This window comes from Panthera leo, chromosome C1, assembly GCF_018350215.1.
Source record: "Panthera leo isolate Ple1 chromosome C1, P.leo_Ple1_pat1.1, whole genome shotgun sequence".
Lineage (NCBI taxonomy): Eukaryota > Metazoa > Chordata > Mammalia > Carnivora > Felidae > Panthera > Panthera leo.
In genome coordinates, this window is record NC_056686.1 from 185,888,748 (window position 1) to 185,911,917 (window position 23,170).

General features: G+C 37.2%; 2 protein-coding genes across 14 annotated transcripts in view; both read right to left on the bottom strand.

Annotated features, from left to right (window-relative positions):
* The window catches only part of ORC2 (origin recognition complex subunit 2), a 42,853-nt gene extending 35,291 nt beyond the window's left edge, over positions 1–7,562 (bottom strand). Inside the window, exons 1-4 of one of the 4 annotated variants that reach the window (XM_042949677.1) lie at positions 7,354–7,562; positions 3,959–4,007; positions 2,654–2,757; positions 2,042–2,185 (exon numbers count right to left, since the gene is read on the bottom strand). In XM_042949677.1, coding sequence (XP_042805611.1) covers positions 2,042–2,185; positions 2,654–2,750 — 241 coding nt within the window. In that variant the 5' untranslated portion in view covers positions 2,751–2,757; positions 3,959–4,007; positions 7,354–7,562. The other 3 variants (XM_042949676.1, XM_042949679.1, XM_042949680.1) reach the window with 3 other exon arrangements.
* A 7,738-nt stretch (positions 7,563–15,300) lies between these two features.
* FAM126B (family with sequence similarity 126 member B) overlaps positions 15,301–23,170 on the bottom strand; it is a 90,094-nt gene continuing 82,224 nt past the window's right edge. For all 10 annotated transcript variants that reach the window (XM_042949668.1, XM_042949674.1, XM_042949665.1 and 7 more), the window contains one exon: positions 15,301–22,139. In XM_042949668.1, the coding sequence (XP_042805602.1) occupies positions 21,538–22,139 (602 nt within the window). In that variant the 3' untranslated portion in view covers positions 15,301–21,537. The remainder of the gene's footprint in view (positions 22,140–23,170) is intronic.

A 23,170-nucleotide genomic window follows, 5' to 3' on the forward strand; every position in this document is an offset into this window, starting at 1 on the left:
AAGCATGCATTCTCAACAGGAATATATTGCTCCAGATGGATTAAAAATTGGCTCTCGGTGGGAGGAAGAATGTGAAAATGTGAAAAACATCTTAGATATTACAATGGTCTGTGGTCCTCCAAAGAGCCACAGATATGCAAACAGATATATAAACAGATATATATCATAGATATAGTATCAAAAATTCATGGGTGGGGGCAATTAGGAGAAAATGTCTAAAAGAAGGCTCTTTTGGGGATGATAGTAAAAAATAGGCTGAGAAACACTGCTCTAAGGCAAAGATTCCCATTAAGTGTGCAAAATTAAAGGCATAGGTTATAGGTAGGCTGAGTAATGATCCTCTCAGGCCTCTGTGGATGCCAGTCAGGGCTTGCAGAAAGAGCAGGAATAAGGGTTAGAAGCCCGAGAGCATTTGTCCTGGTCTGGGGCATTCTCCTCCATTTATTCCAGTGTGCTTCCAAATATCATTTGCTGTGAGCGCTATTAAGTGAAAAAGCTTGGAAGCACTGAGTTTCTACTACAAATATGTATTTTTTTTTAAGATTTTATTTATTTTTTTAATGTAATTTCTGCACTCAACGTAGGGCTCAAACTTACAACCCCAAGATCAAGAGTCACAGCCAGGTGCCCCACAAATATGTATTACTTTTACAACAAGAAATAAAACAAAAACACTTTCAATCTCTTCTTAGGTCTAGCGTAATAGGAGTCAAGAATTCAAAGTTCTATTCAGAACATGCCCTAAAAATGTCAACTATCCCATTGGGGAAACTTTTAAAAGAATCCACTCTGTCCACTTAGTCTATTGAGGAACAACGGTCATTTTTTGTATCATGCCATTTAACAGTGGGAACTAAACCAGAGGCGTTATTACTCAAGAAGTGACAAAAAGGTCAGGAGTAGTGATGATGACCATTTATAAGCCAAGTATGAGAGAGTAAAAAACACATACATGAGAGAGACAGGTGGCATACAAAGAGAACAGATGCACAGAGATGACATGAGAGAGACTGGGAGATCCATGAAAGCAAAGTCCCTAGGTTTTTAATGTTGTCTCAGTTCCAATGCCCCTAGTGCCCAACAATACTGATTTTGTTCCTTAGTCTTTATTTACTAAGCCAACTTAAGTAGATCTGTGTTCCTTGAGCCCTAACTATAAGATAATAAGCCTAGAATTTTTTAAATATAATCTGGCAGGAATCTGGTTTAGATGTAAAAAACAAAAAACAAAAAGCAAAAAAAACTCAGAACATCAGCATGCCTACATTCAAACATTACTTCTTGGAATGTCCCCTCTATTTCTATAAAGAAGGCCAAATTGGGCACTTGGGTGGTTCAGTCAGTTAAGTGTCCCACTTCAGCTCAGGTCATGATCTCATGGTCTGTGAGTCTGAGCCCCACATCAGGCTCTGTGCTGAGAGCTTGGAGCCTGGAGCCTGTTTTGGATTCTGTGTCTCCTTCTCTCTCTGCCCTCCCCCACTTGTGCTCTGTCTCTCTCTCTCAAAAATAAATAAACATAAAAAAAAAAAAAAAGACCAAAGTAATAATGAAGTGACTTGCTTTATGAAATTATTTCAAATTAATTAAAAATATATAGGTATCTTAAAAAATAACTTTAGATTGGCCTGTAGAATTTTTCTAAAAATAATTAAATGAAGGACTGGTTGCTTGTGGGGGAAAAAAACTAAAGAAAAAAATGTAATGGAAACTCAGTGCTTCCAACTTTTCCAACTGTACATAAAAAACTGAAGCAAGTGCTTTTCTGATGAGAAATAAATATAGCATGCGTGACGAAAAAGTTCTGGAGATGGATGGTGGTGATAGTAGCACAACGTTATGAATGTATTTAATACAACTGTGCTATACACTTAAAAATGTTACAGATGGTAAAGTTTTTATTATATGTAGTTTACAATTAGAAAATAATAATATGGTACACCACTGCCTAACCTACCAGACTATTTTTATGTATCCTGCAAAGCAATTTTAGCTACTAGCAGAAATTTGAGTGTACATTCCCTTTCCCCAGTCCCCAAAATACCTTGAATATCTTGTCCTAAAACTTCCACATAGTTCTGATCTTTTAAGACTTCCTGGTCATCTTCTTCCAAATCATATTCTGGCTTCTTTATTATTTTTTTTGTGTTGACCAAAAGCTGAGCTCGCTCCTTTTTTAATTTAGCTCCTACAAGAACATCCAAAGAATTAGAACATTACAGGTATAAATTCTTTCTAAATATTACATTTAAATAAGTAAACTGTACTACTTATATTGTCATTATTTAAAATCTGGAAGAAAATTCACTGTTTTCTCTTTGATGAAAGTATATACCACTCTTCACTACAGTTTATATAATTTTTAAAAAAACCCTGAAAGTGTATTATTTTGGGGGGGGTCAAAATAACTACACATTTTAATTACAATGGGTAGTTATCATTTATCCCTATTATTAAGCATTTCATATCAGATAAAGCTTTATTATTTTTAATTGTCAAAATTTTGGAGTAAACTAAAAAAGTGGTTTTTATTTAGTCTTACTAGATCAAATACTTTGTGCTATATATTCAAAATAGAAGGTTAAAATATTTTAAAAAGTGAAATAATCCATAACCATCACATAAGCATCTCTTCAATTGTATAATCACTCTGTACCTCCTTCTCTATCAAGAATGTGATTAAGAACATCATCATCTCCCACAAATTGAACCTCCAGCATCTTGTCTTCTTTTAATTCCAGTTTACTCATCATTGCCAACCTAAACAAAAGCAATAAAGCACTAAAAAGTGATGAAAAATTCATTATCAACAGCCAAATAAACATTCGCATAACAAACACACGTATTTGTACAAAACACTTAAAGTCTTAAGTATGAAAAATATATTATACATTGTTGTATTAATACTGTTTTTTTGATAATAGGTAACTCAGTTCTTTACCTGAAAATGGAAAAGACAGGAAGAGGCAATTGACAGTTGGAAAAAAAACAAATTCAATCCAAACAAGGCAACTAAAGTATAATAACAGGGAACCAATTCTTCCTGTAAAGAAAGCTCTAACCAATCTACAGAATGATAACATTATCAGAAAGGGGGTGGTTAATACATGACAGTTTAGAAAAGGGACAGCCAGGCAAAGAATAATGGTTTGGTAGATTTTAGTATCTATTCATTGGAGATAAATAGTCCACTGGCGAAAGTCTATGTACTTCACTGGTATACCAAACCTGGATCAAACAATCCTCAAGCACCTCCCTGTACTATTATTGCATGCTTACCAAACTTTACAATTATGAACGTGGCTTTCTGGGTATCATGGCAACTAAACAGTAAACATGAATCTTTCTCTTTTTTTAAAAAAAAATTTTTTTTTTTTTTAACGTTTACTTTTTTTTGAGACAGAGAGAGACAGAGCACGAACGGGGGAGGGTCAGAGAGAGGGAGACACAGAATCTGAAACAGGCTCCAGGCTCTGAGCTGTCAGCACAGAGCCCGACGCGGGGCTCGAACTCACAGACCGTGAGATCATCATGACCTGAGCCGAAGTCGGCCGCTTAACCGACTGAGCCACCCAGGCGCCCCTAAACATGAATCTTTCTAATACTTTATAGTCACTTCTTCACTGATCAAACTTCAGAGTTTGGCAAGCAAAACCTTGATCAACTCTGCCTACTTTGAAAAAACTTAATTTCAGAACTTATAATACTAATGGCCTGAAACCAACTGTGATTCTAACTAGCTGCTAGCTCACTGGTTTACCCAAAAAGTGAATTTTTTTCTCTCCTCCTTCTTCTATAAATCCTATTTTTGTCTTTTCTCCTAATAAGAGGCTGACTACATCACTCATGAGTCAGTTACTTGCGTGCAGATAACTTACTAAATGCTGCAAAATTTTCTTCTGCACACTTAAATGACTTGTCTCTATTTTCTTTTTTTTGACTTGTCTCTATTTTCATTTACCTTTAAAGGTATTACACATTCTGCAGCTGGAAAATTCAGGTAGAGTCCCCTGCAATTGGAAAAAAAAGAACTTGGTCAAGGTCAGCTAATAGGAAATAAAAGAAACAAACAAGTTCATGAGTTTTAACAAACAAGATGAATACATAAATACAGTTCTTACAAAGTCAAACGTTATTATGAAGGCATAGGAAAGGGCAAAACAGCCATCAGTATTTTGGCCAGGAAGTACTAGATGAGAAGATCTGGACCATGGGGGCAGGTGGCTGGAGAGAGGAGGCCAAAATTTGAGCACTTACTATATGCTGGACACAGTTTTGAATATTCTATACATATTCTCATTTAACCCTCACCAACTCTATTAGGTTTTTGTGTATAAAGATAATACTTCATCTATAATTTACATGACCACTGCCAGCAGACCATATCGTTTTGGGCCATTTTTCTAGTCATGATACTGCTTTCTACCATGGGGAATTTGGACATATTACAGAAAAAGTTTAATGCATCTACATGACATATTAAAAAAAAAAATTTTTTTAAGGTTTATTCATTTTTCAGAGACAGAGACAAAGCGTGAGTGGGGGACGGGGAGAGAGAGAGACATAGAATCTGAAGCAGGCTCCAGGCTCTGAGCTGTCAGCACAGAGCCCGACTCAGGGCTTGAACTCACAGACCACAAGATCATGACCTGAGCCGAAGCTGGATGCTTAACCGACTGAGCCACCCAGGTACCCCCATCTACATGACATTTGTATATAATAAACTTATGATTTCTTTATATATGTATAAAATAAAGTTTTTCTGAGGGGCTGTTTGTCAGGCACTCTATTAGGTACTTTCATGTATAGTAGACCATTAAATCCTCTTACTCATCCAAATTCATGCAACTAGAAAGTGTCATAAGGGCTAAAACCCAAGTTTGATTCCAAAGTCCTTGATCATGCTACTACACACTCTTCCTGCCATTAAATACAAATCTGTTATCCTGAATGCTTGTTCTGACCTCTGGAAACTATTCATCATATATCTAATCATTTTCCCATCTGGCAGTTCAAACATCCAAAGATTTCTACGTTCCTCCAGGTTTCCAGTTCATTAAGTTAAACACCCCTAGTTCTATCGAGCATACATGTTTTTAATCACTTTTTTAAAATGTTTGTTTAATTTTAAGAGAGAACGGGAGTGGGTGCACAAGCGTAGAGAAGGGGCAGAGAGACAGAGGATCCATAGCAGGCTCTGTGCTGTCAGCACAGAACCTGACATGGAGCTTGAACTCATGAACCGTGAGAACCATGAGACCATGACCTGAGCCGAAGTCAGATGCTTAACCGAATGAGCCACCCGGACGCCCCTATCAAGCATATTTTTAGGAGCATGGCCAGATTCAGTCTAATGTATATTGTTTTAAAATATAAACAGCTATGTTTAAACATAATATAAACAGCTGTTTAAAATATAAACAGCTATGTTCTACAAAGGATTTGAAGTACTGACAATAAGCAAATGCAATAAAACAAACGACAAACTGTAATAGTAATAGGAGTCTGGATCCAGGAAAAAACAAAGAAAGCAGAAAATACATCATACAAAGAACAGTGGCTCGGAGCTAACTGGCAGCCAAAGTGAAAAAGGAATAAAGGTCAGTTGCATAATTCTCATTCACAAAAGTTTAGTAGTTCCTTTGGGGAAAGATTTTCAAGGAAAATTTAAAAACAAAAATTTTAGACAACTGAATATCGTCTTTTGCAATTTCCCTATGTTATTTTACATAAGAATTGCCTGGACAGAGGCGTCCTAACTTAATATTGTTTGTGGCTGAAAGCATTTCCTTTTCTAGATTTTAAGCCATCTTATTACACAGTACTGAATCACCAAACTGAAGAAACTTCTATAAAGACTTTGAAAGAAATCTTTCCTTCTTTCTCCAAAGATTTCTGAAAACAACAAAACAACAAACAAACAAAATCCACTACTTGACAACCACACAATAAAATGCAAATTTTTAGTGACCATTTACTCTTCAAGGCACTGTCTTTGGGTGCTGAATTTTAAGTGGACTCCTTATAAGGAGTTAACCAGTCAGGTAATACAGCAGCACCAATGGCGTATTAATGGCAAAACACTCCCCTCTAAGAGCAAATAAAGGATTTGCTACAATTTTTAAAAACATAATCCTTAAAAAAAAGGTGGCATAGATTAGCACTAATTTTGATATCAGATAAGCCTAGGTTCTTTTTTTTTTTTTTTTTTTTCAACGTTTTTTATTTATTTTTGGGACAGAGAGAGACAGAGCATGAACGGGGGAGGGGCAGAGAGAGAGGGAGACACAGAATCGGAAACAGGCTCCGAGCCATCAGCCCAGAGCCCGACGCGGGGCTCGAACTCACGGACCGCGAGATCGTGACCTGGCTGAAGTCGGACGCTTAACCGACTGCGCCACCCAGGCGCCCCAGATAAGCCTAGGTTCTGATCTTAACTCCACACTCACAACTGTGGACAAAACGATTAAATGAGCTCATGTGCGTGGCATATGAAAATACTAATTGAATGTTCCTTATCACTGTTTTTTTTTTAACTTCAACTTAACCATGTAGATTTCTTGACATCCCTACTTCTCGTCTAATAGAAAAGGTGCTCAGTAAATGACAAATAAATGATACCTATTTAACGTGCAGTGCCAATACCCAACGGTGTAGTAGAGCCATGCTATTTTTCCTTCAGACTGCCATTTAACTAGGGTGTAGGTATGATGGTTTTGTTAGGATTTCAGTTGTAAGACGAAAACCAATGCATCAACATCCTTTTAATGTAAAAAGCTCTACCAGAAGAGCCTGGTTCATCAACATTTTACAACCAGGCATGGTGCCAGGGTGACCGACCAGGCAGCAGGATTCATTTGGGGGCATCCGGGCTGGGATGCCATCAAAGGTTCTCACTCCTGTGGCAGTTCTGGGACGAAATCTGTTCCTCGTTGTGCCTGCTCCTCTCTGGTCACTTTACACTTTTGTTACTGATTTTCACAGTTCTCTCTTTACGAGTACAAGGCTCTTTAAGCCGAGAAACTGATACGTTGACAATGCGCCCCTTGCACAGAAGGCCTATCACTGCTGGAGAGACCGACCAACGGTACTTCCAGAAAGAGGCTGTCACCCCAACAAGTATTTATGGACTTTGGCCCGGGCCTCGAGCCACTTACCAGCTGGCCGCGCCGGGGGTCCTCGGGGGCTTCGGGCTGCGTGGGGAGGGCAACGACCCAGCCCGGAGAGCCGAGGGGGAGCCCTCTTCGAGACGAGTACCGCAGCTCGACTGCGGAGCTGGACGCCACCGGACTCACCTCACAAACCCCGAGTTAAGCGGGAGAGGGAAGCGGGCTGCCCAGTCGTCCCACCACTCACCGCTAGGTCTCCGCCAGGCGCCGCTCGGGCCGCCCAGCACCTGCCGGCGGTACCCCGCTGACTGGGCACTCTAGGGGAGGTGGCTACGGGCCCAGCAGGAAAAGCCAGATGCCTGTTAAGCACAGCCGGAGCAGGGTCGCAGGGTCTCAGACTCGCAGAGACGAGGAGGGAAGCCGGGAGGCCGACTGGGGGATGGGGGTCCTGCCTGGGCACACCGAATCTCCCGCCCTGTCCATTGGGCGGAGTCCAGGAAAGCCAATAGAAAGCGTAGTCAGCCGAGAGCGACGTCTCTGCCCGCCAGTCGGTTTCAGCCTGCCGGCCCCGCCCAGCAAGAAACCTGAGGAAAACGAATCCCTAAACTCGGGTTCTGGGCCTTTCCTAGTCTCTTTCCGTTTCCGGGGAAAGGAGAAGGAAGTGTCGCTTACACCTGGAGGAATTTGTAGAGGTGTAGCAGGTTGAGCGGTCTGCCCTGAGGCAATCTTAAAAGTCTTCATTGGTTTCTCTAGACACCTTCTTTTGAGCAAAAAGATAATGGGAATGAGTTTGCGGTTTTTTTTTTAAATATTTTTTCTTAACGTTTATTTATTTTTGAGATAGAGAGAGACAGAGCATGAACTGGGGAGGGTCAGAGAAAGAGGGAGACACAGAATCCGAAACAGGCTCCAGGCTCTGAGCTGTCAGCACAGAGCCCGAAGCGGGGCTCGAACTCAGGGACCATGAGATGATGACCTGAGCCGAAGTCGGAGCTCAACCGACTGAGCCACCCAGGCGTCCCTATGTCGTTTTTAAACATGTATTTCGTTTGGGGTGAAAGGTAGGATTGCGTACATCTTAAGGTTTTGGGGTAGGGAAGAGGGAGACAGCCTTCTCTGTAAACAAGAGAATTAGGGCCGGGGCACTGAATATGGAGATGATCCGGATCGGACTCCTAATGGGATAGAGATACTGGTAAAATAGAATGAGTATATACAAAGAGATACTGAAGAAGAAAAGGATTGGACCTACTAAGTAAGATACGGTATTACCCACTAACAGAATATATTTCGTTTAGATGCATTTATTCAAAACAAAAACACTACAGAATACCCTGCATACTAGATAACGATATACTATTGAGACAAACACGATCTCTGCTGTCACAGTAAATACTATAGGAGAAGATAATGAAGGGACAATGAGAAAAATGCTACCATATGAGAAGTTAAATGTTTATTGAATCACGTGGCGGAAGTATCTAAAGGACAGAAGTCCGGAACAATTTCCTTGGAGGAAGAGATGTTTAGACTGAGGGTTAAGTAGTTTTAGGCCAGGGAAAGAGGAGGGGCAAAATTTTCCAGCTAGAAAGCCCAAGTCAATATAGCAGGTACCTAAAGGGTAAGAGGCAAGCACCAAAGTTGGGTTTGTTGTTTTGCGCGCTAGTTTGGCTCTTGGTACACTAGTCAGAGTTGTACTGAAAGATCACTGGATAAGGAGTAAGAGTGGGAGCAGAAAGAAGGGATGGAGTCATACCTTTTGGAAGCTGTTTAAGAAATCCATGTGAGAAAGAAATGATGGTAGCCTGGATACCTTAATATTCCATTTTGGTCGGCAAAGTTTAAGAAAACAAAGGATAAAGGCAATTTTCTCTATATTGGAAATTATATGGGGAAGGGTGAGTAGGGAGAAGAGAAAAGAACATAGCTGACAATTAATGAAATGATTGAAAAATTCATAAAAATATGAGGAATACTAAGTAGACATTCAATGTTCTAATATGTTCTTTATGTTTCTATGATGTAAACTCTCTTCCATCTCTTCTTCAAATCTACACTAAAGTCTAGACTCAGAGGCCTTGGTTTGAGTGGTGGGTTTTGATTGTTTTTGTGGTGTATTTGTGGAAAAGAGGGAAGGAGCTGAGTGTCCTTCATTTCTCTCAGTCTTTTTCTTTGAATAGTTCAGTTTGTTCAGTTAACTTTGAGCACCTACCTATACCAGGGACACAGTGCCCAGATATGTCCCTTACCATTAAGGAACTTAAGATTCTTATTGGGTAGAAAGAATCAGGTAATTTCAATGCAATAATGTGTAAGTGCAAGGATAGAATTTGCTGAGAACTACCAGGACAACTACCACTTAGCTTAGGTAAACAGAGGAAAAGTAGCAGAGGAAAGGCCTATCCAACTACAGATGATAGAGAATCAGGATGGAAAAGGGATTTCAGGAGGAGCGTATGCTATTAAAAAATGGGTGTGGTAGGGGCGTTTAGGTAGTGCAGTCGGTTAAGCGTCTGACTCTTGGTTTCAACTCAGGTCATGATCTCACAGTTTGTGAGTTCGAGCCCCACACTGGGGTCTGCACTGACAGCACAAAGCCTGCTTGGGATTCTCTCTCCCTCTCTCTCTGCCCTTCCCCCACTCGCACTGTCTCTCTCTCAAAAATAAATAAACTTAAAAAATGGGTGTCGTAGTACAAAGCAGTTTGGTGTTAAACCTTAAGTAAAAGTATGAATGATAGGAGATGGAGTGGGAGAAATCTCAGGCTAAAGAACAGAATTTATCCTCTATGATGGAACCATTGAATAACTGTAACCAGGGGACTGATAGGTGTTTTTTATTAATCACTAATGAAGTTAAATTTGAGAGAGGCAGGGGACTAGTTAAGAGGTTATCAAAGCAGTCTAGATATGAAGATGAACACAGAAGTTTGAACTGTAGTAGTAAAACTGGAAAGGAAAGAATGAATTTGAAAAAAAAAAAAAAGGCAAAGTCAGCAGGATTTGGAAACTGGATATAGAAGTGAGGGAGAAGGAAGACATAATTCTCAGGTTTCTGGCATTGTTGCCTGGGTATTAGTTCCCAGTGTGCTGTGCAAGATTACAGGTAAGAGGGAAAGAGTTTAGCTTGAGGCATCTTGACTGTGAAACTACTTTGAAAGACGGATATCCAATTATCCTGCAAACAGGGGATATAAGAGTTTGAAAATCGGTCAAGAGATCAAGAGAGAGATCTAGGGGTCATCAGTGTATAGATTAGAGCCAAAGGGAGAAAAAAAGAATTGCCTTAGGATGCTGAGTAAAATAAATGAAGTGAGATACCTCATCTGAGACAGGCAGCATGGAGATGAGGATAGCTGTAGATAGAATTGTTCTTTGAAGTGGTGGCCTCCATTTGAAGAAGAGTTGAGGCTCCTGAGAAAGTGGTACTTCAAAGTGATGAAGCTTTGGAACATAAATTGAAGGGCATGAAAAAGTGGGCAGGCCCAAGAAGTACAAGAACCTCAAAGTGTCAGGGGCTTAAGGTTAGGGCCAATGAAATTGTATTCATGCCTATAGCGTCCAGTGGTCTGAGTAAAGGAAGAGGAAAGGCAGAGTGTCGCATTGATGAGTCTACACACACACACACACAGTGGATTAATCTCTTAAATTGGCATTTACTGTTTTATATATTTCTCTAGGAAAAAAAAATCTTGAGTCAGTGGTTCTGGGTGAAAGAAGGAAAGCTTAGCTATGAATGCCAAAGATTGTTATAGGATTAAAGAGAGTTTTCAATGTTAATTGCACATGAGAATTACCTGGGAAGCTGTTAAAATTACTAATGCTAGATCCCAATCCCAGAGAGTCTGAATGTGGCCTGGTAATCAAAATTTAAGAAAAATTTTCCCCAGATGATTTTAACATGCAGCTGGTGTTGAGAACCACGGAGTTAGGGAGTATGAAAATTTTTATCATATGAAATGATCTAGATGCTATGCATTAAACACACACTTTCTAAGGGTATAATAGGACTAGAGTGTCAGTGACAGATGCCTCAGCACATAATTTCTACCCAGTTTTTAAATTATTTTTAACGTTTATTTTTGACAGACAGAGACAGAGCGTGAGTGGGGTGGGACAGAGAGAGAGGTAGACACGGAATCTGAAGCAGGCTCCAGGCTCTGAGCTGTCAGCACAGAGCCTGATGCAGGGCTCAAACCCACAAACCATGAGATCATGACCTCAGCTGAAGTTGGACGCTTAACTGACTGAGCCACTTACTCAACTTTAAAAAAAATTTTTTTAAACGTTTATTTATTATTGAGAGACAGAGAGAGGCAGAGCGTGAGCATGGGACGGACAGAGAGGAGGAGACACAGAATCTGAAGCAGGCTCCAGGCTCCGAGCGGTCAGCACAGAGCCCGATGCGGGGCTCAAACTCACAAACTGAGAGATCATGACATGAGCCAAGTCGGATGCTCAACTGACTGAGCCACCCAGGCGCCTCTCAAGACTTTTTTTTTTTTTTTTTAAGATATCAGTTTGATTTCAGTCCTGCTCAGGAGAAAGTCATTACTTCTATCTGAACATCTAGGAATAAAAAAATTCTCACTAGGAATACAGTAGTGAGATCCTATTTTGTCTCCAGGATTTTTTTTTTAATTTTTAAAAATTAAAAAAAAATTTTTTTTAATGTTTATTTTTGAGAGAGAGAGAGCATGAGGAGGGAAGGGGCGGGGCAGAGAGAGAGGGAGACCCAGAATCTGAAGCAGGCTCCAGGCTCTGAGTTGGCAACACAAAGCCCAACCTGGGGCTTGAACCCACAAACCATGAAATCATGACCTGGGCCCAAGTGGGATGCTCAACCAACTGAGCCACCCAAGCACCCCTATCTCCAAGATTTTTTTACACCAGGGATGATAAAACCCTCATAAAGCACAAATTAGTAATGAAAGATTTGGCAGATTAATCCTTAAAAAATATGCACATAATTATTCAGACTCTGGGAAATGAGTTTTAGAAGTTTTACAGTGTACATAACATAGAGTTTTATAATGTGCATAAAGCCATTATTTATAAGTTTTTTATAAGTATCTATAGAATTTAAAATTCTGATTATTTTCTTTGAGGAAATGGGGATATTTCCCACTGAGTGTTGATTGGAGAGAATAAAAAATATTTTTGAAAAAAAAAAAATTTTTGAATTGTGTTTAAATTATACAATGACTCAGATTTTAAGTTTGTATTGGTCAGCATGACCTGGCCAGAAAAAAATGTTTTCATTCCTATGCATTAAACATTGTTCCCTAAGTGCCAAAAGTGACTGGTCCTTCAAATGAGTTTTAGAAGCAGTCAGTCCCACCCGTTTCTGATATAACATCTTGAGGAAAACCAGAGTTGTTATTACGGATTATATTGATCCTATTTGGATGAGGACCCAGGGGCCAGATTTAGAGCTTTAGAAACTCTAAACATAAAACTTTATTTGTACCCTTTCTGATGGTGTTTAAAACATTAAATCCTAAAATAATTGTAAGTCAGCCCAAAAAAGTTCTAATTTCTTCCTAAGCTACCTGGCAGGTTTTTTTGTTGTTGTTGTTTTGTTTTGTTTTTTTTTGCAGGGGAGGGATGAGGATAAAAACAGATAAAATATTTCTAAGTTTTTTGAGAGCTTCCTCTGCTTCCTTATACTCTAAGTCAGCTTTTCTCAACTTAGGCCCCTCACACAAACCACACAAAGACTATTTTCTCCTCTCTAGAATGGTACACAATTATGGATGGTACATAATTGGAACCACACATAGGAGAGAATTTATAATTATGTATGCCTAGGGTTTTAGGGCTTGATTCTTTCCTGGACTTAGTTTGCCTATTAGTAATCTAGCTCTACTAAGATCCAATCTCCCCCTCGCCTCCCCCCCCCCCCCCCCCCCCCCCCCCCCCCGCTTAGGGGTCTTGACTTTGTGGGGGATAGGACAAGTATACTAATAACTGAGAATAATCAATACTGTATGAAGCAGCATCTTATGTTAAGTGCTCAAGTCCATGAGCCTGAGTGTCTAGTTCAATTCCAGCTGTACCACTTACTAGCTCTGTGACCTTGGACAGATGAACGTTCCTTTTCTTACAAAAGGAGAATAACAGTACTTATCAGACACTGTTGTATTATTGAATTTTTAAAGTTGTTAAAGTCGTTAGAATGGTGCTTGGGATGTCCTAGAGCCCAATGAATGTTGTTATTGTTTAATTCACGTGGGAAGGATCTCTGGAATGTAAATTATTGTGATGTGGACCACAGTTGTATATGTATTAGGGCAGTGTTGCTGCTATCTTGTTAATATTCACTATTTTATTACAGTAACTTAGTTTTTCCCTTTGTATTTTCTCTGTATTTTCTAAAGTTTTCAACATGAGCAAATATGACATTTTTAATAAAAGGAAAAAATTGAAACTGTCAAACTGGTGAATCTCACCCACCCTAACTACTGCAGATGCAGAATCAAGGCAAAAACAACAAACCAGACTTTGTGAGTTGCCTTAAACCATTCTCTTCTGAAACTGATCATCTATATCAGCAAATTTGAATTAAGGCATAATAAAGTATTTTTAAAAAGTATTTTATATTGCTTGGATCTGAAGTAAAAGAATAAAGCCTTGGTCCATAAGCAAGGAACAGTAGCTATGAGGAAAGAGGGGGTTGGAAAAAAAGGTCCGAGACTTTTCTAGAAAATGCATATATAAAAAAAGGAAAAGAGGGCCTGGAGCTCAGCTCTTCATTCAACCCATGTTCCAAGAGAAGGCTAAAGTGTATCTTTAGAAAACACAATGTGGGAAAGACCAAAAAGTTGAGTGACTAGAAAACTAATTACTGGTAAGTGTACAGGGAAACAGGCACTTTCATACCTTGCTGAAGAGAATGTAAATGACTGTAGTAATGCTGGATCTTCTTTATAAGGACCTTAGGAGAAAATTTTCAGTTTTTTCATCTCAGTTCTAGAAACAATTGTGCTTTACCTAAGAAACTGATTTGTCTTATCTTAAGGATCTCTAAAATTCATATAATTAATCTCTCTTTACATTGGCTGTTTTAAAGTTCAGATAGATAAATTTGTATCTCAACAATAACATAAATATACGGCATGTATTTTATGTATTAAGTTCATTCCTGCCTTCATGTTATTTATTTTATGGTGCTGTATGTAACTTTATTTATTGCTTTAGTTTTATAAACTGCCTTAATAGTGTGTCATATAAATAAAAAGTTCAGACATACATGAATAAAATGGCATGCTTTGAAAAAAATACAATGAAGGACCATTTTAGGGTATAAAATTTAGGTAAGATATAAAATTAACTCAGGGGAATCCAGTCAAAAGCCAAATAAAGCTGTATTTTTATACTGTACAAAAGAAAATTTACAGTCTTAATGTAACTAGATACATCTAGGGGAAAATTACACATCTCTCAAGAAACACAATATTTAACATCTTAGATATGTTTCTGCATTGCAGACTGATAATGAATTTTATACATCTTTATTTACAATAACTTAAAATATTTTTTCATCTCTGGCAGATATTTACAAGGTCAACAGTGACTATGTTTCACATTTCAACAATCAACAGCATTAACCAATTCAGTAAGACAGTTAAGATAATGGCTTACATGCACCAATAAATGATTTTAAATGTGCGTTTTTTTTCTTCAGCTCTAAAAAATGAAAGTTTTCACTAGTCCTAGGTTGAAAGGACATCAGTCAATAGAAATCATATTTTCTTCATGCCTATCCTATTTAAATTTTCACCGGCACGAGTCTCTGAATACTTGGGAAATTTATACCAAGCTGTAGGTTGATGCTGGTTTAAAAAAAAACAAGAAGAGCTGATCTATACATTCCATATCATTTTATGAAGCAAACATGTGGGATATCTCCTGTTTACTTGTCCATTGTGACAGAGACCAGACTATATATTACTAGAATAAAACTCTTGAGAAATTGTAGCTCAGGAGAGCTCAGGAGACAAAATAGTGCGAAAATAATTTTTGCACCATAAAAACGGTTTATCTTAACCAGTTAAAATGAATGTAAAGTCAGCATAATTTTTAGAATGAGAATCAAAAAGATTCACTGGAAAGCAGTTAAGCTTATTACAAATATTTATTTATCCATTTTTTTCATAGACTTTAATAACCTGTATACCCAACGTGGGGCTTGAACTTACAACCTTGAGATCAAGAGTCACATGCTCGACTGAGCCAACCAGGCACCCCACAAATATTTTAAAACAATACATGGAGCATTGAACTTATCTCTCAATTCATTGTGGATGATAAAGCTTAAAAAAAAAAATCCAAAACCTACATTAGGAATTATTGGAAAGCCAATCTTCTGTTTCCAAGATAGCCTACCAATACGTTACTTTTAAACTACCACCTGATATGAAAAAAAAACACATATATAGGATCTGTTTGCAACATTAGTTAATATATAATTACATTTTGTGTCCCGCCCCCCCGAAAATCATTACTTAATAGTTTAAATCCATTAGTTCTTATTGGTCCATGCATTTAAAAAATGAGTATTTTAGCTTTTATTAATGATGTTTTCTGCAAAGAAAAAAAAAAAAACACCCAGAGTGATCATGTACATAAATTATGTAAAAACATACCATTTTGGCCAGTATCATACTTACTGGAAATAACTGCCATTACCCATTTTAAAAGATGCATTTCCATAACTCCCCCCTCAATTTTATTTTTAAAAAGCCATCATATCATACAATATACCAATTTTAGGAATTTCAATACTGATGAGCAGAATCCTTAATTTAAGGAGACATGAAAATGTGCCATAATGAATAATATTTGGACTTCTTAACTGGTACTTTTGCTGGAAGTGTAAAACGTTGACATAAGAAAGCCTGAAATGGAATCTTGTAGGTACTGTATACCTATGTTGCAGATCAAAGAATCATTTAGTATTTATTTCCCCCAGGGCTAGAGAGTAATCCTTTATGTTAAAGGGGCCTCATTCCTTAACAGTTAGGTACTTTAAAAAAATTATATTTGGTTGATACATTTTCTTTGGTAAATTTTGTAATCAATGAAGAATTTCCTCTGATACAATTAACACTGAGCTGTTGACACATAAATACAGCAAACCAGTTTGATACCAATTCTGCAGTTGGGGATGGATGGTCCAATTAAGTTCCTTTCTCTTTGAAAATAAAAGAATTTCCTTATTGAGCCTACCTCCAAATACACAAAGACTCATATATACTGTAAGCTATACTTAATTCTGATTTTTGTAAAATCTATATTGAGCCTAGTATCATAAAATCAGTCATCTGAAAGTGCCTTAATTTGTAAACATTTTCTCAAAATCCAAAGTAAAACATAGAACCTACATTTCTGTACTGTGCTGCCAGTTATTTCACATCAATTCCAGCTTTCGGCTAACTTCTATTCTGAACTGTTTGCTCTCGTGTATATTACTCATGTGACTAATAGTTAAGAGTACAAAAATACTGAAGCAATTGAAGTTACCAAAAGTTTATGATTGTGTGGTCAGGTTTAGAAGGAATGTGTCTATGGAATAGGGAAAGGCTGGGTGATGAGGACTCCTCTAATTCTAATGGCAGGATCACCATACAAATTTCTGGCAATGCCAAAAACCTAATATAATTTAAGTGCACATTGGTTGACTTTATGAATATTATTTCCTATGTATATTCAGTGCCAATATGATATACCCATTAGGTACACAATGCAGGTAATACTAAAATTTATGCCTTATATTATCAACATGACCACCCTGGAAATGGAAAATTGTACCAATCTGGTGACTCATGATTTTATTAGCACTGTTTACAATTTCACACTGCATTCTATCTTATAATCTGGCAAATATTCTAATTTTTGAGAATTTAAGTTTTCAATCATTTCTAGTTGGTTTTCAAATAACTTGTTTCTAGAAAGCACTTTAAAAAAATTAAAGTATTACAAATAAGTGTCTCAACCGACTTAGTGGTTTGAAACATGACAATAATCATTCAACTTGAAAGGTAAAAAGTCTTATATTCAGACTGTTTAACATAGCCATAGTATAGAAAAGTTGCTCTAAAATTCTTACAGATTTTTTGACCACTGGCATGACCTATTAAACATTTTTAACCTGAAAAACAAATACATAACTGAAATACTGATTTAAAAAAAAACCAAAAACTTAGTTTGTAATCCAAGATTAGAAATGGAGAGCTCTTCCTTGCCAGTGTTTATATAAATAGCATACTACCCCCTAAAGACAGATACTAGTTTTTTAAATTTATAAATGAACATGCAGAGAATTAAATGAGACAACTGATTGTTATTAACTAAAGTATTCAAAAATGGACCCATACAAACCTCACAAAGTGAGGTAGCAGAAACACCCCACTTCATTAAAATATTCACAAAAATAGTGCAAACAAAAAAATCTGAAAAGTTATTCTCAGTATTCCAGTGTCTAATAAATAGTTTAATTTAAAGCTACTAAGTGGAATTTGAGAATATACATTGGAAATATTGAGCTTATATAGCTGAGACTACTGCATTTAAGACATTTTATATGGTATATACATTTTAAATGACATTATGGTCACCATTCCATTATGGAATCATAAACTTCACACTATAAACCTTTTTCAATTACATAAGGAAATATTGCTTGTATCTATTCTAAAGCACATGTAAGGTTCTATTTTCTCAACATTAGAAATTAATGGAATGAAATTTATTTAATCTTTTCTTTGCAATACTCCATTGTGCAATACAATTAATTTGCCACGTAGGTGACTGTGAAAGCTGGCTGGCTGATTCAAAAGTTATTTTAAAATAGCTAGAAACACTGATCAAAGCCATTTCTTTGGGTTTATTTTTGCATTTAAATAAATCCCCAGAAATATAATCAACTATAAAATGGCAGCATACAACTGGCATGGGGCAGAAAATAGTAAGGCATAAATTAGAATTAAAAAAATGTATCTATCCTTACATCTGTGGTATAGATACCTACATTTCCAACACTTCCCATCTAGGTTTATTACTCTGCATATTTTCTGGATTTCATACTTTTCTTAATGTGCTACATTCACTAACTACTAGACCAGAAATATAAAGAAACTGCAAAAATGGAGACAGTTACATACCACGTTTACCATAGTAGGAGTACAGGGAGGCAGTGGGTGTTAATATGCATTTGATGGGAGACAGGAGTTATATTCTGGCTCTGCTTCTTAGTTATGTGAACTTAATCATGTCACAACCGTTTTGAGTCTCAGTTTCCTGAGGATGATATTTGGGGAGCTGGGCTACTAGCTAGATATTTCTAGGGTCTCGTCTAGCACAAAAATTCTGACTATAATAAACAGGCACAGAAGAGTAACTGGGAGCATAAGAGTGGTGGTAGGGGTCAGTACTTCAAACTATAACCATTTTCCCCCTTCCAGCTTCTCTAACCTGACACAGATGGCATCAATCAGATTGTTTTATTATAGAAAACAAGTATTTTCTCTGTAATGAGCTTTTCCATAGAGAGAAGGACTTTTTCTTATGAAAGGTAAGAAGTATAAAACAACAGGCTGTTAAATAATAAAGTATGCATATTGCTGGTATATATTTGTAACAGCTGTTGTATATCTGAAAACTATTTTGAATTAAATGCCAATAAATAATGCAAATGAATATAAAAAATCTCTTAGAAAATTTGACTTATGGTTTATTAAAACTCATTCCATTTTAATTATATCTTGCACAGGAAATCTGTTCTAAGACCCTGAATGCACAGTTTGAACTAAATGAAATGTTTCTTCATTAAAGCCAAATCACATAACTTAAAAGAATGGAAAAAATGTTACAGGGTCATGAAACATTAATGGGTATATATACATACAAAATACGCATGTATATACATACAGATAAATGAATTCTTAGAAGTTGAAAGTTTTTCAAAACCAACTTTTCAAGTATAAGATTTTTAACAAAATAAAAGCGAGATTTATATGTATTACAGCTTTTGCTGTAATTTGGTATTGTTTTGTGTGTGTGTGTGTGTGTGTGTGTGTGTGTGTGTGTGTGTGCGCGCGCGCGCGCACATGCGCTTTAACCAAACCATGCTAGATTTAGATGCCAACATCTGTACAACTTGTTGAAATCAAAACAACCCATCAGCCTCCTAAATCAACCGCTGATGGCCAAGATCTTACCCCTTGGTAAGAACAATGCTCTTTTCCTTTCATACCTGAAACTTTGCTTTCCTCAGTATGTTACAGATCTTTACACCTCATTTTTTTTGGCTGCTTTCAAACTCACTTATCTGACATCCCTTAAATTAAAAAAGAGGGACATCTAAAATATGTCTTTGTGATACACACACACACACACACACACTCACTCACACACACATCAATACATTTCTATTTATAAACTTTTAACTTTATCCCAGACTTTGGCAATGTTGTAGTAGTAGTATTGGTTGTGTTAGTTCAGTTCAGGTTCTAGGTTTCCATTTTCATATGAGCTGAAAAATGTTACAGACCACCAAATTCAAACAAGCATCTCATCGTTCTTATAAAGATTCTAACAAAGTCCCCTATAAAACAAAACAAACCCTCTTAAAATAAGAAGAGGAGAGGGGAGATTTTCAGATGTGGAAAAAAACAAGAGGCATTTTTCCGATTATTTTATCAAAATCTACTGTAATTTTAATTGGTAGAGATAAAAATTTAAACTTTGTTAATTAAATACTTGCTTTCTATAAATTCAGTATATTTTTCTTTCACAATAAAATAAAAATGTCTAAATGTATAAAGCACTAATAGCTCTGATGTATTTTGTGGAAGGATAATGTATATCAGTTCAAGTCACAATACACTGATTTTTAAAAAGCCAATATATTCTCTTCTTTTTCAATCAAGCATTAGAGCCTGAGACCGAAAAGAACTTATACTGAAATCTTACCCAACCAAATCAGAACTAAAAAAAAATTTTTTTCACTAATAATGTTTTTTGTAGCCTCTTAGCACAATTACCAAAATGATACTTACATACATTCAACATCTAGCTTACTGGCATGATTTCCAAGTTTTATAAAAATGAGAAACTTTTGCAGATATATGATCAGAAGGTACACAAATTGCATTACACTAAACACAAAGGCAGTGTGGTCCTTGTCGGAGAAATCAAGTCAGTACCCCCTGGTAGAAATGTTCTATAAAAATGTGTCACGTTGAAGCATCAGTGTTTTCAGCCAATTATCTGTCCCTGATGTATTTCCTTAAAGTATATGATCTATCAGGACTTCAGGTTTCTTAATCCAAAATATCTGACTGAATTTAGGTACATCTAGAAAGCAGCTGAAAGGGCTTCTCCAATAGTCTGACATCACAGAAAGCAAGTTGAGAAATCCCTCTCTTTACCTGAAGACGTACTTGTTCTACTTCAGTCATCATCAGCTCACAAAGGAAAAGAAAAAAACCTATCAAAACTTCCCCTCGCACACACAGTCCCACACGAGCTAAACAAAAACCACCCCCTCCCCCTCCCCCAACAAACCCCAGCACCAAAGTGTCAATCATTCCTGGGAAATAGAACATGCCCCTTGGATTCTCTGATTTCTTAGTTGTTCAAACTTTAAGGACAGAAATGACCTATGTCCTTGTGGGGAGGAGGGAAGACATGTTAATAATGACTATAGAGCCATTGAGAAAGTGCATTATCAATTAAACAAACAATTTTGAGCCCTGCCCTCCAAAGGAGGGGGCCCTAACTTGATTTAAATGCCTCAGTAACTGAACATTGTGTCCTGGAGATAAAGGAGATGGGGGGAAAAAGAGCCACCCACATTTTAATGAAAAAGTGCAGCAGTCTACCACCTTTCCCCATGCTTCTCAAGAAAATGATTGCACAGACTCAGAGAAGTCCAAAGTCATAGCAGAATCTCTGAGGCACTCCTGGTTAAAAGAGAAAAAAATATGATCCAGTAATCTCCACAGTTCTATAAATTATGAGAACAAACCCGTTTTGTTTTTTTAAACAAAAGCCAAAGAATCAATTCATAGGGATCATATACACCATTTCCTCTAACGTATCCTCAGTCTCACAGTGCTGAAATGGGACCGATCAGCCTACGATGGATTGCACATCACCCACAGAGAAAGGAAGGTATGGAAGATGCATACATTTTATACTGCTTCACAAACACATTTACAAGGAATAAGGTGAAGAGAAGATATAGGAAGGAGGAAAAAAGAAAACCTTATTGCTGTTTCCATACAAAATACAGTATGAAGATACCTAAACTAAATCAAATCTGATTACGATGACCAATTTTTTCACAATGTGGGATGAAGTGTCTTCATGTACAATGAAATGTTCAGTTTAAAAGGTAAGCAAAAAGATGAGAGAGGATGTCAGAACTACACCTGGGATATTAGCTGCATATTGAAACTTGGGGATCGAGACTGCTTGGTTAAGGGAGCTCCTGGGCTAAGGAGCTCTTTACCTTCTCCAGCTTGACCTAGCCGGTCTTCCTGTAGACTGATAGTTGAGTATCGATTAACATTGTTAGCTGCTAGATTAGTAACTCCCTCAGTGCCAACCCCAATGCTGGTACTTGCTTGACTGCCATTTACATAGTCAAATGATTTACTTGAGGAAGCACTGGCTGTCCGGATTAGACTTAAACTATTGGCTTTTGGCACCACCTGGCCAGCAGGCAGGCTCAGGTGTTTCTTCATCGGTGTCAGCTCGATTGAATCTACACTAAGATCAGTTGGTTGCTGTACATACTGCCTGCGAATGACTGAATCTCGAGGGCTCTCACTGGATTTGATGACAGAAGCTGTTTCTTTATCCTTAGCTGAACGCCCAGCTGCTACTTTCCTTAAGCTTCCCCTCTGAGAAGAGGAGGATGGTTTGGTCCCAAATGGCTGACTGCTGAGGGAGGCCCCTGATGAAAAGCCTTCATCTGCATCATTTAGGTTTACCGACTCTTCTCCTCCATTTACACCCTCAGCACCTAAAAAACAAATCAGACAGACTCAGCAATAGCTAAGTTAAAAAAGAAGGAATTGTGAATAAAAACTCAACTGACCTTATCTCTTGGGTAATGTTTGCTATAGGTTGGCAATGACCCTGTTATCAAATCAACACTTACCCTAAATAATTTAGGGGAAGAAATCTTAATCTGCACAGAATTCTAATATGCTATCCATTGTGTTTATTCAGTTTGAATTAGTCCAGCTTTTGTAAGACTATCCACAAACAAACTTAGTATCTCAGTATTTAGGCATATAAAACAACTTCAGGTGAAATACATTTTGTTACTAATCTTTATAATACACCCTTGTCAATTTGAGGTGATGATATCTATCTGGTTTAAAAAAATCAAAAGGTTTTCCTCATATCTTCCTTAACCCACCATAAAACAGACCATTCAAGAGTCACCCTTCTAATTTCAGTCACCCAGAATAATGTCAAACTCATTATTCCTACAGGCAAACCCTTTTTAAAAAGGGCAGTAAGATTTTACATTTACTCAACAGCTAAGTGCTTCTACATGGCTTTAAAGCTTTTAACATGGAACTAGTAGATTTTCTAACTCTAAAAAACTGTATATTGTTTCCAGTAACATCGTAATTATATTTTGTCTTATGGGCATATCTACTCACTGGTTTCCATATTTTCTTGACAAATTAATGTGAAGGAAATATTTGATTATCAGTAACTAGCAGAGATAGCTATAAGGATTTTTACTTTCTATAGTATGTACATCTGTAATAATTTAGATTTTTAGTCTTGAGATGTATTATTGTTATAATCATAAGATAATGTATGTCCCATTATGTTTCGTGCAGAAACTGCAGTTAACAAAAGAATCCTTACCTTGGGATTTTGTTAGAAGGGAAGAAGCGTATCTAATGTATTTAATTTGGGTTTTCCAGAAAGCCCAATTCTCTTACTGAAAGTATGATCAACAATCTCTTAACGGATAGCAGTTTGCTACATCATTACATATGTTTGCCAGACTGCAAGAAAGGTTTAATCTGA